Raw genomic sequence first — 12,719 nt, 5'->3', positions numbered from 1 at the left:
CCCGGCGGAAGGTGCGCGGGGCAGCGCGGAGGGGGCGGCGGGGAGGTCCCGCGGGCGGTGTCTTGGGGCGCAGCGGCACGTTTATCGTTTACCTGCGGAGCGCTTTTTTTGTTGTTTCTTGCACATTTTCGGTGTTTTCAGGTGAAGCTTGCGGTGCGTGACAACATCTTTTTGCGTGGTCGTAGTAGGTGCTGGGAAATTAAGAGCGTTTGGGGTGTCCTGCGAGTTTCTAGTTAGTGCTGGTCCCTGGCTGTTCCTCTGGACACCTGCGAGGAAGGTGCGCTTGTGTTGGTGACTTTCCCCCGCCTTGAAATGCACCTTGGTATCTACAACTGAGCACTTGCCTACCCAGGCGCTATCTATCGTGAGGAAGCTCACCGTAATGATTTAGATGTTAATAGTAATTTATTTTTATAATCAGCTCCTCAAATACAATAGTATGATTTACAGATTTTTTTTGTTAATTTTCATAAGTGAGATAAATTACAATGATGTATTGATCATTGGAAATGATTAATTAGGAAATGCTTTTAAAAAGTTGTTAAAACTCTGACAGATATGGCAGGAATGTCTCTACAGCCACCTTGCTTTAAATAGCCCTCTTTTGCTGCTGTAACCACGCTGCTATCATTGTGAGTGCACATTCCACGTGTGAAGAAATAAATGAAAATAAGTGATAAGCTTGTCCTTACAAAGACAAGCAGTCATGCGATCATGGTACTTCTTGAATTACTTAATGATTGTTTTGACACTCCAAAAATACGAGTTCAGAATTGAAACAATGAAAAATGTCATGTTGACATATTTTACACGATAACTTGAAGGTCAGACTCTTCCACAGAAAAAATCCCTGGCCTTCATAAAAATGAAATTGCTCATGTATATGGAAAAATTAAGATGACTTGGAAATCATAGTTACGTTCTCTAATTGTCTTCTGTTCCTCCACTGAGTTTTCCTGTTTCAGTATTTCTTAAAGAGGTTAAATCTAAGAGAATTTGTGTTTAAGTGATAATTTTCTTATTTTCATCCCCATGATATATTTGCTGGGGATGACGTAAAATGAACTGTATTTGATACATTCTCTTAAGGAAACTGGTAAAAACCTAATTTGAAAAATAAACCCCACCGGCAAGCTGCTGTTCCTTTTTTTTTTTTTTTTAGTGAAATGTGACTCCCTTACCATGAGTTGTCAAAAGAGGGGAGGAAGACAGTTAGAATAACTGCTGAATAAATGAAAGATGTGTGTCACGTTCCTGTGTGCCTGTGGTCACAGGAAAAGTGCCCTTTAATTGTGTGGGGAATCCCCATAAATGGAGCAGGCTAATCAGCAGATAAATGACCAAAGGAAGTACTTTCTTCTTTGCTTTTTAAGACTGACTGAAATTAAACACCCACTCCTTTTCTGCTTTCACCTTCAAAAGTCTAAAGCTAACATTGGGTCTCAGGCAAAAGGAGTGATTTTTGTTCATTGAGCTGGTAGGTTAGCAGATACTTACTCAACAAATGTGTTTTCCCCAAACCGTTTTATTATCTGACATTAGAAAGATCAACAATATTAAATTCTGGTGATGTAAACTCTAAAGCTGATTTGAAGCTACATCAACATTGAACCACATCTTCCCTGTGGGGCTACTGCAAATGTCTTAGAGTGGGACTAGTTGTTAGTAGAACAGCTTGTATTTTTCTGTTGCTATACTGGTAACTTTGGTTATTCTATAAAAACATTGATCATTATTTTCATGCTAGCTCTGTAATTATTTCAGTACATAGTTAACTATGATCAATGCCTTTCTGGGTGCTTTATTTTTTAGAAGAGGGGGAAGAAGTGGCTGAAGAACATTACTCAAACTGAATCTGTCATCTGTATTTGTTTTAAGTTGCACCCTAGTGATTTCAGTAGGATGGTAAACATGAATGTGGATTGTGGGTCTGGGCTGTGAATTTTTAACACTTTTAACTAACCTAGATTGTCTTTTTTGTTAACTGCCATATTGTGTTAGCTCTCATCTATGCTGTCCCACTAGCCTCTTAGAAATTTGGCAGAAGAGTGTGTCTTCACCTGTTAATTTCTGTTGCACTCGGCAAACTTTTGCTGTCCTGTGTCGTGCTGGGCTGAACCTGTTAGTCTTTGTTTTCCTGTCTGCATATTTGTTTCATAAATTATGTCAGATGAGCTTTGGAAATACTGCTCGTGGGTTGTTGGTGTCAAAAAGCCAGGAGCAAACATAAAATGTTGGCACAATTAAGATTATTTATATTGTTGGCTTGCCAAAGCTACAGATGCTGCAAATCAGACTAAAATCTGATAGTCTAGAAAACATGATTGCTGGCTCATCTTCTTTTAAAAAGTTATGCTCACAAAGTTATAATGTCGATGACATAAAGGTAGGGTGGAAGACATGTCTGTCCCTGTTTTTTCTCACTTGTTCTTACTGCCAGTCAGCAATTGAAGTAAAATTGAATCACAGCTACGGGAGTTCTCTTTCGTTCTTTTCCCTGCTCTCCCTCTGCATAACCAAATTTGTTTCTGGAAATTACTCCTTCAGCCTCAGTTGCACATTATTCTGCCACTGTTTGGCAGTGAGTCGAGGCTCTTCCTGTTAGGATTTCACTTCCATTTTAAGGCATCACTGCAGCAGTTGGAGCTGGGCTTGGAGGAGGGCTTGCTGCGATTTCCATCTAAGCCTGCTCATTCATTTGGTCAAGTAAACTTGCCGGCAAATGGGCAAGTTGCTTCTTCAGGAAGCACTGCATAGCAAGAACAGTATAGGTACAGTATTCATAATTGCTTCTGGATATAGAGGAAAAAATCAGTGCCTGTTTTTTTCCCTTCCAATCTTTATAGCATTCTTAAATTTTAACAGATTGGTCTGTAGTTCTGTCCTGAGGCAGAGTGCATCATCTGTGGCCCAGAAGGAGCAGAAGTGAATGGCTACTTTATATGTTTGCTGCTGTTTCCCAGGGGTGCTGAGGAAGTCCTATTGTTATAAGCAATAGCAAGAGTACAGGCTGTATAAGTTTGTCCTAGTGAGGAATTGGGTGGTACTTTGCTGCTGCCATACAAGCCTCACTGGGCATGACTTCAAGGCTGGAATCCTTAAATGATTGTCAATGCCACCCTCTGTTTGGCATTTGCATGCAACAGGCTGCAAAGTAGAGCATTAAAACTTCATTGTGTATCAGAAATAGTGCCAAAAATATGATACTGTTTTAAAAGTGTTTTAAAAGTAAGGAGCTAGAGTGGAAATGAGGGAGCGGGGGGGGAGGGGGGGGTTATTTGGGAGGTAATAGAGAAGACAATGCGAAAAGGGCAAGAAAAACAATTTAAATTATAACAATCTTTTGATTGTACAGTGTTTTTTAGTCTCAACAAATTACTGTTATAACAACTAGGTTGGAAATATAAATTAATGATTTGACTGCCATCTGTGTTGGGCTTCTATGATTTCCTTCACAGTAACTCTGTAACACATCAATTGCTGTAACGTGGCAGGCAGTCATAATTCACTACCTGGTATACAGGTACAGGGATAATTACTTATTTACAGTCACTGCACTGTGAATCTGTAAGTATATTGTTTATAATTAGTCCCATACTAACAGGCAAGCCATTTGCCAGCTTCAGAGAATCATATACAACTCCATTTCTCCTAATTTTGAGTCGCCAGTCATTATCTGTTTCTATTTATTTGAGGTATTTTTTCATGTCTCCTACCAATTCTTTCATTCCTTTTAGTCCAGTTTTCCTTCATTTTGAAATCACTGTAAGAAAAGATTGGCCTTGTCTATCGCTTCCTGCACAGCACAAATCCAGTCTGATTTCCTATTTATGGGTCTGGTTTGTCTTTGTTTGCCTACATGAAGGGAAACAGAGTCTGGCATTCCTCCATGGTGTGAACAGGCATGTTTTAAGAGGAAAGAGCTTTGCTAAGCTAATGGAAAGAAAGAGCAGGGAGAAATGGAAATTAAATAGGTGAGAAAAGGTGGTATTAATTACCTTAAGAATCAACGAGCTCCAAAATTGAGGAGTTCAGTATTAATTTATCTTGATATCTAACTTGTAAGCAGAGAGCACCTCCAGCTTCTGCAGTATATGGGGAGAGTCTGGTGTACTCAGAAGAACGTACAGAGTGGTCAATTGGTGTCAAAAGCCAATGTGCAACGATTCATGATTTCAAAATGCATTTCATTGTTTCAGAATTCTGTAGCAAATATGAAAGCATACCCTGCTTTTATACTAAGTTTTGGGGGTTTTATGTCACTTTCTCCATGGCCTCTTGTTCTAAATTTGCTAGGATACAGCTAAATGATGAATTAATGGCGAGGAGCCCACTGCACAAAAAGTAGCCTCCACAGATGTGGCTAAAGAGTAGGTTATATTTCACCTTGATCTTACTATAGACGACTTTTTTTTTCTTCTTTATAATACAGACAGAGCTCACGTAATTTATAGGTACTTTATCTGTATCTCAGGACTCTGTTCCTTATTGGTAGAAGGCCTTGCAGACCTAAAAGACCAAACTGCGAGAGGAAGATAGAAGGCAATACAAAGTAGCATTTTTTAATACAGTTGACGACATACCAGTAATCTAAACACTGTTGATTTGTCATCTCAACAGGTTTAAAGAAAGGCTGGAAAAAAAATAGTGAGGTTGCTGCAGATGTTTGCGGATAGCTCTTCAATTGCTTTTGCTTGGGAAGAAGAAAAAGTTAAAGCTCGTTTGAAAAGTTGAAAAAGGTCCATTGTTTGGAAACAGGGAAAACAGGAATCCTTGTCGTGATGCTGAATAGAGGTGCTCTGAGGAGGTTATGTTGTAAGGAGCCTTGAAAGTGAAGTCAAGTTAGCTTAACTGATATGAGACAGTTGGAAGAAGTGAATTACAAAATGGTAACATTTGGGGTCTCTGAAAAGGACTCTGCTGCTGTACTCTGAATGCCTGTGAGCAGAACATGACTGCCATTTTCAAGGCAAAAGGAAGTGCTGTAATGACCAAGACATGAGCTGTGAGCTTGGGCAAGTGCAATGGAAAGGTGTAGTTCAGAGAGAAGGTACACGTTCAGCATGACTGGAGGTAAGTAGTTAGGAGAAACCAGAGAGATCTAGGTCAGATGAGATGCTGGGCCATCAAAGAACAGTGGTTATGGCCCACAGAAATCGTGAAAGAGATATTTTAGACATTTTGAGGAAGAGCTTTAAGAGCTCTGTTTGTTGTCAACAGACAGCTGGGATTTCACAGGAAGATATTGTGCAGCTTCAAATTTGGCAGGCAAATTTCTCATTTCATTATTTGCTATGCTCCATCTAGGACTTGTAGTTGTTTTCTGCAAAAATGTCCCTTGAATAGGACTAAGACTGAAAGTTTTAACCAAGTTTCTTGTATGAAATGTGTTGCTTTAAAAATATTACACAAAGATCTCTCAGCCAAAAGCAAGGCAAACTGCAGTTGGGGATTGAAAGGTATCAACCCTGTTGGCTTGTTTCCTCAGCAAGAGAATGGCTTTTCTGAAATCAGATAGGAAACAATACCTCTTAAACTTTCTCTGAAGCATTTTGAAGCTTAATTTTTACAAACAACTTGTACATATCAGATTTCAATAATATTCCTATTCACATGCAGTGGAATTACAGTACTGAGTTATCCTTGGATCAAATACTTGGATATATACTGAACAGAAAAGAGGCATTCACTCCAGAATACACTTTGTGTTTTTAAATAATCCCTTCTGAAGATTAAAAGTATGCCAAATCTGCAAACAAAACTGAGAAACTAGAAAATGATGTTCATTGTTCTTCTATCTTGGCTCTCAATGTCATTTTTGAGTACATAAGAACATGTTGTTGATTGAAATGGATTTTTGCTATTTCAGGTATGTAACTATGGGGATGCCCTTGAATTATTTCTTGCCAAACACCTCCAACCTTTAAAAATTTTGTCAGCTATATGGCAGAAGGTAGAAAATAGTAAATTAAAACTGGAATGTTAGTACAGTTCATTCTGTGAAGCAAGTTATTAAAATAAATTTTTGTAACACACAAATCTAAAAGCAAGTCTTTGTTTTTCTTTCAGATGAATGTCTGTAGGTTACGCTTAACAGTACCACCTGATGAAGGTTCACAGCCTGAACAGGGAGCAAAGGAACCTGAAAGAAAGAAAAATGTAAGTTTTAAGAATCAAAGTTAAATTCTGTATAAACAAGGAGTAAATATTGCCATCCACAGAAGCTGGTATTAGTTGTTTTGGGAGTCTAATGCCCAGTCATCTTGGAAGACTGAAGAACACGTGGAAGCTGAGCAAGTCAGCTGAGCTTTGAGCCTGAGGCTTGGAGTTGGGGATAGCAAAACTGCATGTAAAATAGGACAGTAGTAGAGGAACATCACAGAGATTGTAGGTGATTTGAGACTGAGGTACCTTTAAGACTCGATTATTTAATATTTATATATTAAAGAGTAGGAAACTGCTATTAAGAGCAGGGTCTTCCATTAAAGAAGATCTTGATCCTCACCTGGAGGGGATTTGAGCCTTAGTGGGTATGGGAGCTGGCTTGCCTGTGACTTAGATGTCATGCTGTGTCAACTAATTTTGGTAACAGGTGATGAACTAATAAGAAATATAAAATAAACAATTCAAGATTGTTCTGAAGTGAAAATTATTTGAAGGTCTTGTGCGTAGAAGGGTTTAGAAGGGCAATGTTTTTGTAGAAGTAGTGTGCATGCCAAAAAAATCTTACAGCCGCTTTGGTGCAGAACTTGTTCCTTACGAACTGTTTCAGAGCAATAGGTGATCTTTTATTTGTCTTAAGGATGGAGACTAACATGGGAAGCTGGGCAGGCTCCACAACTTCACCACATTTACACTTGTCTGGATAGCAATATGACAATAAGAAGCAAAACAACAATTAGATTAATTTGAAATAATTTGCACTTAACAATTTAAAAAATACAGTTAAAATACAGTTTAACTAAGAATCAAGTTTAACAAGCAGGTCTCTTGTCGAGATCTGGAGTTCTCTGTTGTCTGAGTATTAAGAAAATGGGAACATTGAAAATGTTTTTGGTATTGAAAATATATTAGTGCGACTTATGGAAATTAACTGCAAGGGTAATTTGAGGGACTGTACAGTTTTTGCTGGAGCGCTCAGGCAGTCTGAGCCTGGCTGCCAGGCACTTTCCTGTTCGGGCAGGACCAAGTGCCAGAGAGAGACAGTGTCTTCCCCGCCCCTCTGCCTGCGGGTGAGGGAGGAGAGCAGAGACCTTGCTGTATCAAAGGGAATGCCAGAAAACTATAAATATACCATGGCATGGCATTTGGTTGTAATCTCCTCTTTCAAATCTTTCATTAGAAGGAGGTGATTTTGAGCTGCCCTGATGTGACATAGTGATGGCTTACTGACTGTTACTTTTCTGTATCTTTCTGGGGCTCAATACCATTAAGAGATGTTTCAGTTTCAAAATCAGCTAGTGAACTGCACAGAAGCTCTTGCTAGTGCTGATCCTCCCAATGACTAGTTTTAGAGCTTGCTGTCAGATCAGAACTAATTTTTTTTATCTGTTATGTTAGTAGCTGTTAGCTTAGCCTTTTTCACTGTAGTCCAAGTTTAGCAGAAAATGTATGCTCTATTTCCTTAAATCTGTATCAGTGCATTAAGTTTCTAGATTGACCTTTTTATTGCTATACATCCATGAAATAAATATGAACCAGTCTAAGAGATTAAAACGAAGTGATGGAGCTGGGTAGTTTCGTTGCAACAAAATTGCTGCAGGAATTAATGTACTAGGATGGCCTCTCCCTGTCTTTTGTGAAGGGCTGGCAGATGGTACACAGTTAGAAGTTGATCTCAAAAACTGAAGGGGGAGTGAGCTTGTGCTCCAGTGTGTCAGGTTGGATTTCTATATTCATATTTAGGCTATGATACCTTGAAAGAAGCGTATGAGAACTGAAGTCACAAGTAGAGGCTGGTTGGTTTGTTTGTTTGTTTTCTTTTCACAGGCTAAAAGCCTACTGCTAAATACCTCTGAATTGTTAGTTTCAGATTCTGTCTACCTAAAATACTATCCCGATTTTGTTCCATTACCTCTGTTAATGATAGACAATGGATGACAGTAGTGTGAGGCTGTTTACTTCAGCATGAAGAACAAAGGAATATTGTGCTTGTCAGATTGCATGCAAAATCTGCATGTCCTGAAGCCTGCATTGTCTTGTATAATAAAGGACTACCAGACAATTGTACTGTCCCTGTTTGGAACTGGGCTTATTTTTATCCATCAGTCCCTTTCTTCACTGTCATGGCTAAATTTGGAAGTGTCATTGGAAGCTGCAGCTAGGCATTTGAGGACAGAATATGGAGATAGGTATAGACAGATTTTTCTTTTTTTGTTTGGACACATGGACAATAGAAAGAAAATGAGATAACACTCTAGAAATCTGTGTAATCTTCCTGTCTTTGTAGCATTCAACAGTTTGAGCAATGTTTAGTCTTAAACTCTAATTGGTACTTTAGCTGTACAGATCCTCAAACTCTTCAATTTTCTCATGTTTTTTAAGCATTACAACCAAGAGGTGAAAGTCTTTTTGCTTCCTAAGCAGGAATACAGAAGCATAGCAAACATTTGTTTTCCCCAGCAAAAAAGTAGGTTGTAAAGAAGCCAGAAGGGGAATTTGCTCCTGTATGTGATGGAGAGAATCTAGCAGCAACCTGTGTCAGGCCTGGATCAAAGAATATGAGTGCAACGCACATGGGGCTGTTGTACACGTTGAATCTAGGACAGTGCCTATTTTCTGCTGTGCTGATGGGAGTCGGCTGGCAGCAGCAGATCAGCAGAGAAGTTGTCATAATAAATGTGGTTCATCTGCTACAGGTGGCTGATGTTACTGTTTCTCAGCCCTTCCAGCACTGATTGATTGATTTTTTTTTTTTTGATGTGTACTAATTAAGTGACACCTTCATTAAAAATAGCACTACATGAAAACCACAGAAAGAATTCCACTGACTTCTGTGGTTACTGCTGTATTCGTTGGATCTTATTTTCTAAGTGTATAATTATTGGTGTTCTGTGTACAGATTTCATTGATTAGACATGACTTTGTATAATGCCTGTCACTTCTGTTTTTTGAGATAGGCACCCGAGTTCTACATTTCAAGGAGTTTAAAAGTTGGAACGTGTTAAATGATGCTTCTTATTTAACCTCATGAATTTAGGAACACTCATGTCTACATCTTGGCATATTTCACCTACTTTAATACTATTTATATATGAAACATCCCTAAATGTAACATGAGTTTCATGGGCTGTAGAAGAAAATGAAAAAACATACAAACATAGCTACCTTTTGTCAGAGTACAGTAACTCCTGGTGAGCTCAATATATATTACTCCACAGAAAATATGTAACCTAAGTGACAATGTGAATGTCATAATGAGTTCCTTGTATAACGAGTGAACAAGCGAAAGATAACTGGATATTTCAGAAACCTCTGGAATGTAGCAGTTGAGGAAAAGATAGAGCCTCGCTTAACTCATACAATTCTGGTTAAAAGAGTTTTTTCATGGTGTAGGTAAACAGAAGATATTGATTTAGCAAAATTTCGAGGTCATATGTGTACTAAACCCAGAATTGTGCTAATGGTTACATTAGATTTCCTTTTTTCCTCAAAATAAGATACCTCTTCCCTGCTTCTGCTCCCGGTTTTGGGGCAGGGAGAAAGTATAAGGTATGGGGTGCCTGACTTTCATTTCAAAAACTGATGGAGGTAGATTAGGAGGCGAGTCATCCCTCAATGTTATTTAGATAATGCCAATAAAATCATGGGCAATGCAAAAAGCAGCTAACAACTCATATTTAGGGTTTGTTTTTATAGTGTCTTTGCTTCACCTGTTTCATGCTACTTGTGCTACTTCCTTGGACAGAGAGATAAACAGGATGCACGGCAATTACCAGAACTTTTGCAACGTTGGGGTGTATGCTTCTGTTTTAAATATTTATTAATTAAGTAAACACAGTCTGTGTTTCTTTAGTACATGCTGTGTGATCACACCAAGTGCAACATGACTGTTGCTGCAACATAGACAAAGCATGTTCCTGGAAACTGCTATAGTATTCATGTTACATCAACATGATGTGTTCTTGCTGTTACCTTGGACTGTCATATAACTGACTATAGGTACAAAGGAATATTGACAAATTGTTTAAGCTAAGTCTGCCTTTTCAGATCAGCAGCTCACATTAGAAGGGATTTTGAGCACAATTTGGGGCAACATCTGTGCTTGTTCTAGTGTAGCAAGTGCATAGGCAGGTGAGGAGTGAGAGCTTCCCTGTACTGAGCTGGCTGATATTTTGAGCTTAAATAGCAATCGTTAGCTAATCTAACAAAACCTTTCATCTTCTAGCACTTTTCTGGTTAGATTTACAGTATTTCCTTGCTCCTGAATACTTGCATGTACTTTGTTACCATCACTGAGATGCCTCACTGCATATCAGAGTGGAGACAGGCGAGGACCTGTTCAGAAAAATATCTGAGTTCTGAGAGTGGATATGTATGGGGTATAGAGGAAAACAATTAAAAGTATTTGACTTGAAAAACATTCTGTAGTCCTGGGGGATGTAGAAAATCCAGGATTTGTGAAAGATGAAACATGGGACAGAAAGGATGTGACAAGGGGAAAAAAACTGAAAGGAGAAAAATAAACAAAGGTGGTAGGAAGTAGCTTAAGAGAGGAGACAAACTGGCAGAAAGTGTATTCAATGCATACTTAGTTCTGTGGAGCAGTTTGAGAACTGAGCCATTCAGCAAGGCCTCCTTTAGAGGGAAAGTTGTATTGAAAAAATACTCAACAAGCAAAGCAACCCATCCACCTCTCAATCCTGCATTAAGCAAAGTTTTCTGACTGTAACCCTTCCTCTGAGAGGAGACTGCATCAGCTTAGTCCGTTTTTGTCAGGGCATATGCTGACCGCTGAAACAAGTGGTCATTGAACGGAAATTAAGAGTTACCAACCAGAGAAAAGGGGGAGTAGAAAGTAAGCGTAGCTGGAAGAGAACAGCAAGGCAAAAGACTAGAGAAATATGAGAGCAGTTATTTGTACAGCTGTTGGTTCACACAGCTTTAAATCAAGCAAGAACTGTACTGAACTTTTAACAGGTGCTTGCCTGTGGATTGTGATATGAGGGAGGAATAAGGAGGGGGTAAAAGCAGTATCCTGTATTTTAAGTGGTACATAGTAGAACTGGAACACTCAGCAGATGATGGAGATTCTTTTAATCATCTGAAAGAGAAGCAACAAAGGCATCTTGGGAGGCTTGTGCAAATATAGACAACAGGGAGGTTTAGCATTGTTGCAAGAGACATGTAACTAGTCTGGCTTTGTGCATACTTAATCCTGCATGTACTGCCCATTTTGATGGAAATTTAAGTCTGTCTGTGAAATATCTCAGTGCCGTGGTGATTATCCAGCTGCAAACCCACTGATCTGAATTTGTAGGACTTTCTTGGAGCGGGGGGGAATCCTTCAAAGCTTTCCTTAGGAATGTGTTTTTAATATTCTAAAAATAAGGAACTTGGTCATAGTTGTCATACAGAATTCTGCAAATAGCACTTGAAACAATTCTGCTAATGTTTCAGAGGCACAAAGGATCTTGGTAGTTGCTGGTATTCAGCTGTTTACCTCATAAAAAATTAACAATCATGGGTAAGGGGTATGGATTTATGAATTCAGTGTCTGGTGCCCTAGTAACCTCTAAACAAAGTGATTATTCATTTGGTGATCAGGAAGATGGAAACTTGTATGTAATCCCTTTATCCAGATGCAGGGGAGGAGCTGCAATGAAACTATCAAAGAAACTGTACAACCCTGGAAGCAAACAAACACAAGAAAGTTTTGGGTCATGTCCCCATCTAGTTTCTGTGTTTTCTCTACTCTCAAAAAATCAGGTGTGGGGTTTTTGTTTGTACTCATCCAAACAGCAAAACAAAAAAACCCAACAAAACAATAATGCACAATTACAAAACTTCTGATTATCAGGATATGAATCTTTGCCTATAATGTTTTCAAAGTGCAAAATGATATCATGTATAGGTAGGGCTGGTTGCCCAATGTTTTTCCATGAATTGGTTTTAAGACTTTCTTTTTAAATGACTGCTTACAGCTGTGGTGTTCTTTGTCTGAAAGGTTCTTTATCAGGTGTCTGCTCCATGATTGTTCCCCTCCCAGCCCTGCACACACCCACCCAGAGCTTCAGCAAGATGGTTAAGCTATTAACGATACGGTAAAGGAAATGGTGTAGGATTTACAACCTTGAGAAAATCTGTCAGTGCCATGTGGGAGGGACAGAACATAAAACAAATGTCTCTCTTTACACATTCTTCTTAATGCAAGTAGATTTTTCCTGTTTGTTCTTCCTTTACCCAATGAAGTATTTATTCTTACACTGCCACCATATTTGTGTTAGTTTGGCTGCTAAAAACTGAAAGTGCCACTGCTTTAAACTGCAGATGCGATCATCACTGTCTGCCATGGTAAGGACTCTCCAGGATGCAGCTGCAGATGGATATAAGATGCTGAGCTTCATCTCTTCCAGCCTGTGTTTGGTGTCAAAGAGAGGATTTAGACACTGCCGAGACTCTTAATTTAGTAAAGAATCTCAAAGTTTGTCAGTTTTCATACAGTGTCATTACTGAACAACAGAACAAACCCAAACATATTATAGGGTCAATGTAGTAAA

The 12,719-nt window shown here is 38.9% G+C and overlaps 1 protein-coding gene across 1 annotated transcript in view; it reads left to right on the top strand.

Annotated features, from left to right (window-relative positions):
* Positions 1-6: 6 nt before the first annotated feature.
* Positions 7-12,719, top strand: part of LOC104616767 (myocardial zonula adherens protein-like) — a gene marked incomplete at its 3' end in the record, with an annotated part of 45,437 nt that continues 32,724 nt past the window's right edge. Inside the window, exons 1-2 of the mRNA XM_010281889.1 lie at positions 7-11; positions 6,070-6,159. Coding sequence (XP_010280191.1) covers positions 6,070-6,159 — 90 coding nt within the window. The remainder of the gene's footprint in view (positions 12-6,069; positions 6,160-12,719) is intronic.

This window comes from Phaethon lepturus, unplaced genomic scaffold, assembly GCF_000687285.1.
Source record: "Phaethon lepturus isolate BGI_N335 unplaced genomic scaffold, ASM68728v1 scaffold52950, whole genome shotgun sequence".
Taxonomy (NCBI): Eukaryota; Metazoa; Chordata; class Aves; order Phaethontiformes; family Phaethontidae; genus Phaethon; species Phaethon lepturus.
The sequence above is the reverse complement of the archived record's forward strand: the minus strand, read 5'-3'. Positions and strand labels throughout refer to the sequence as shown.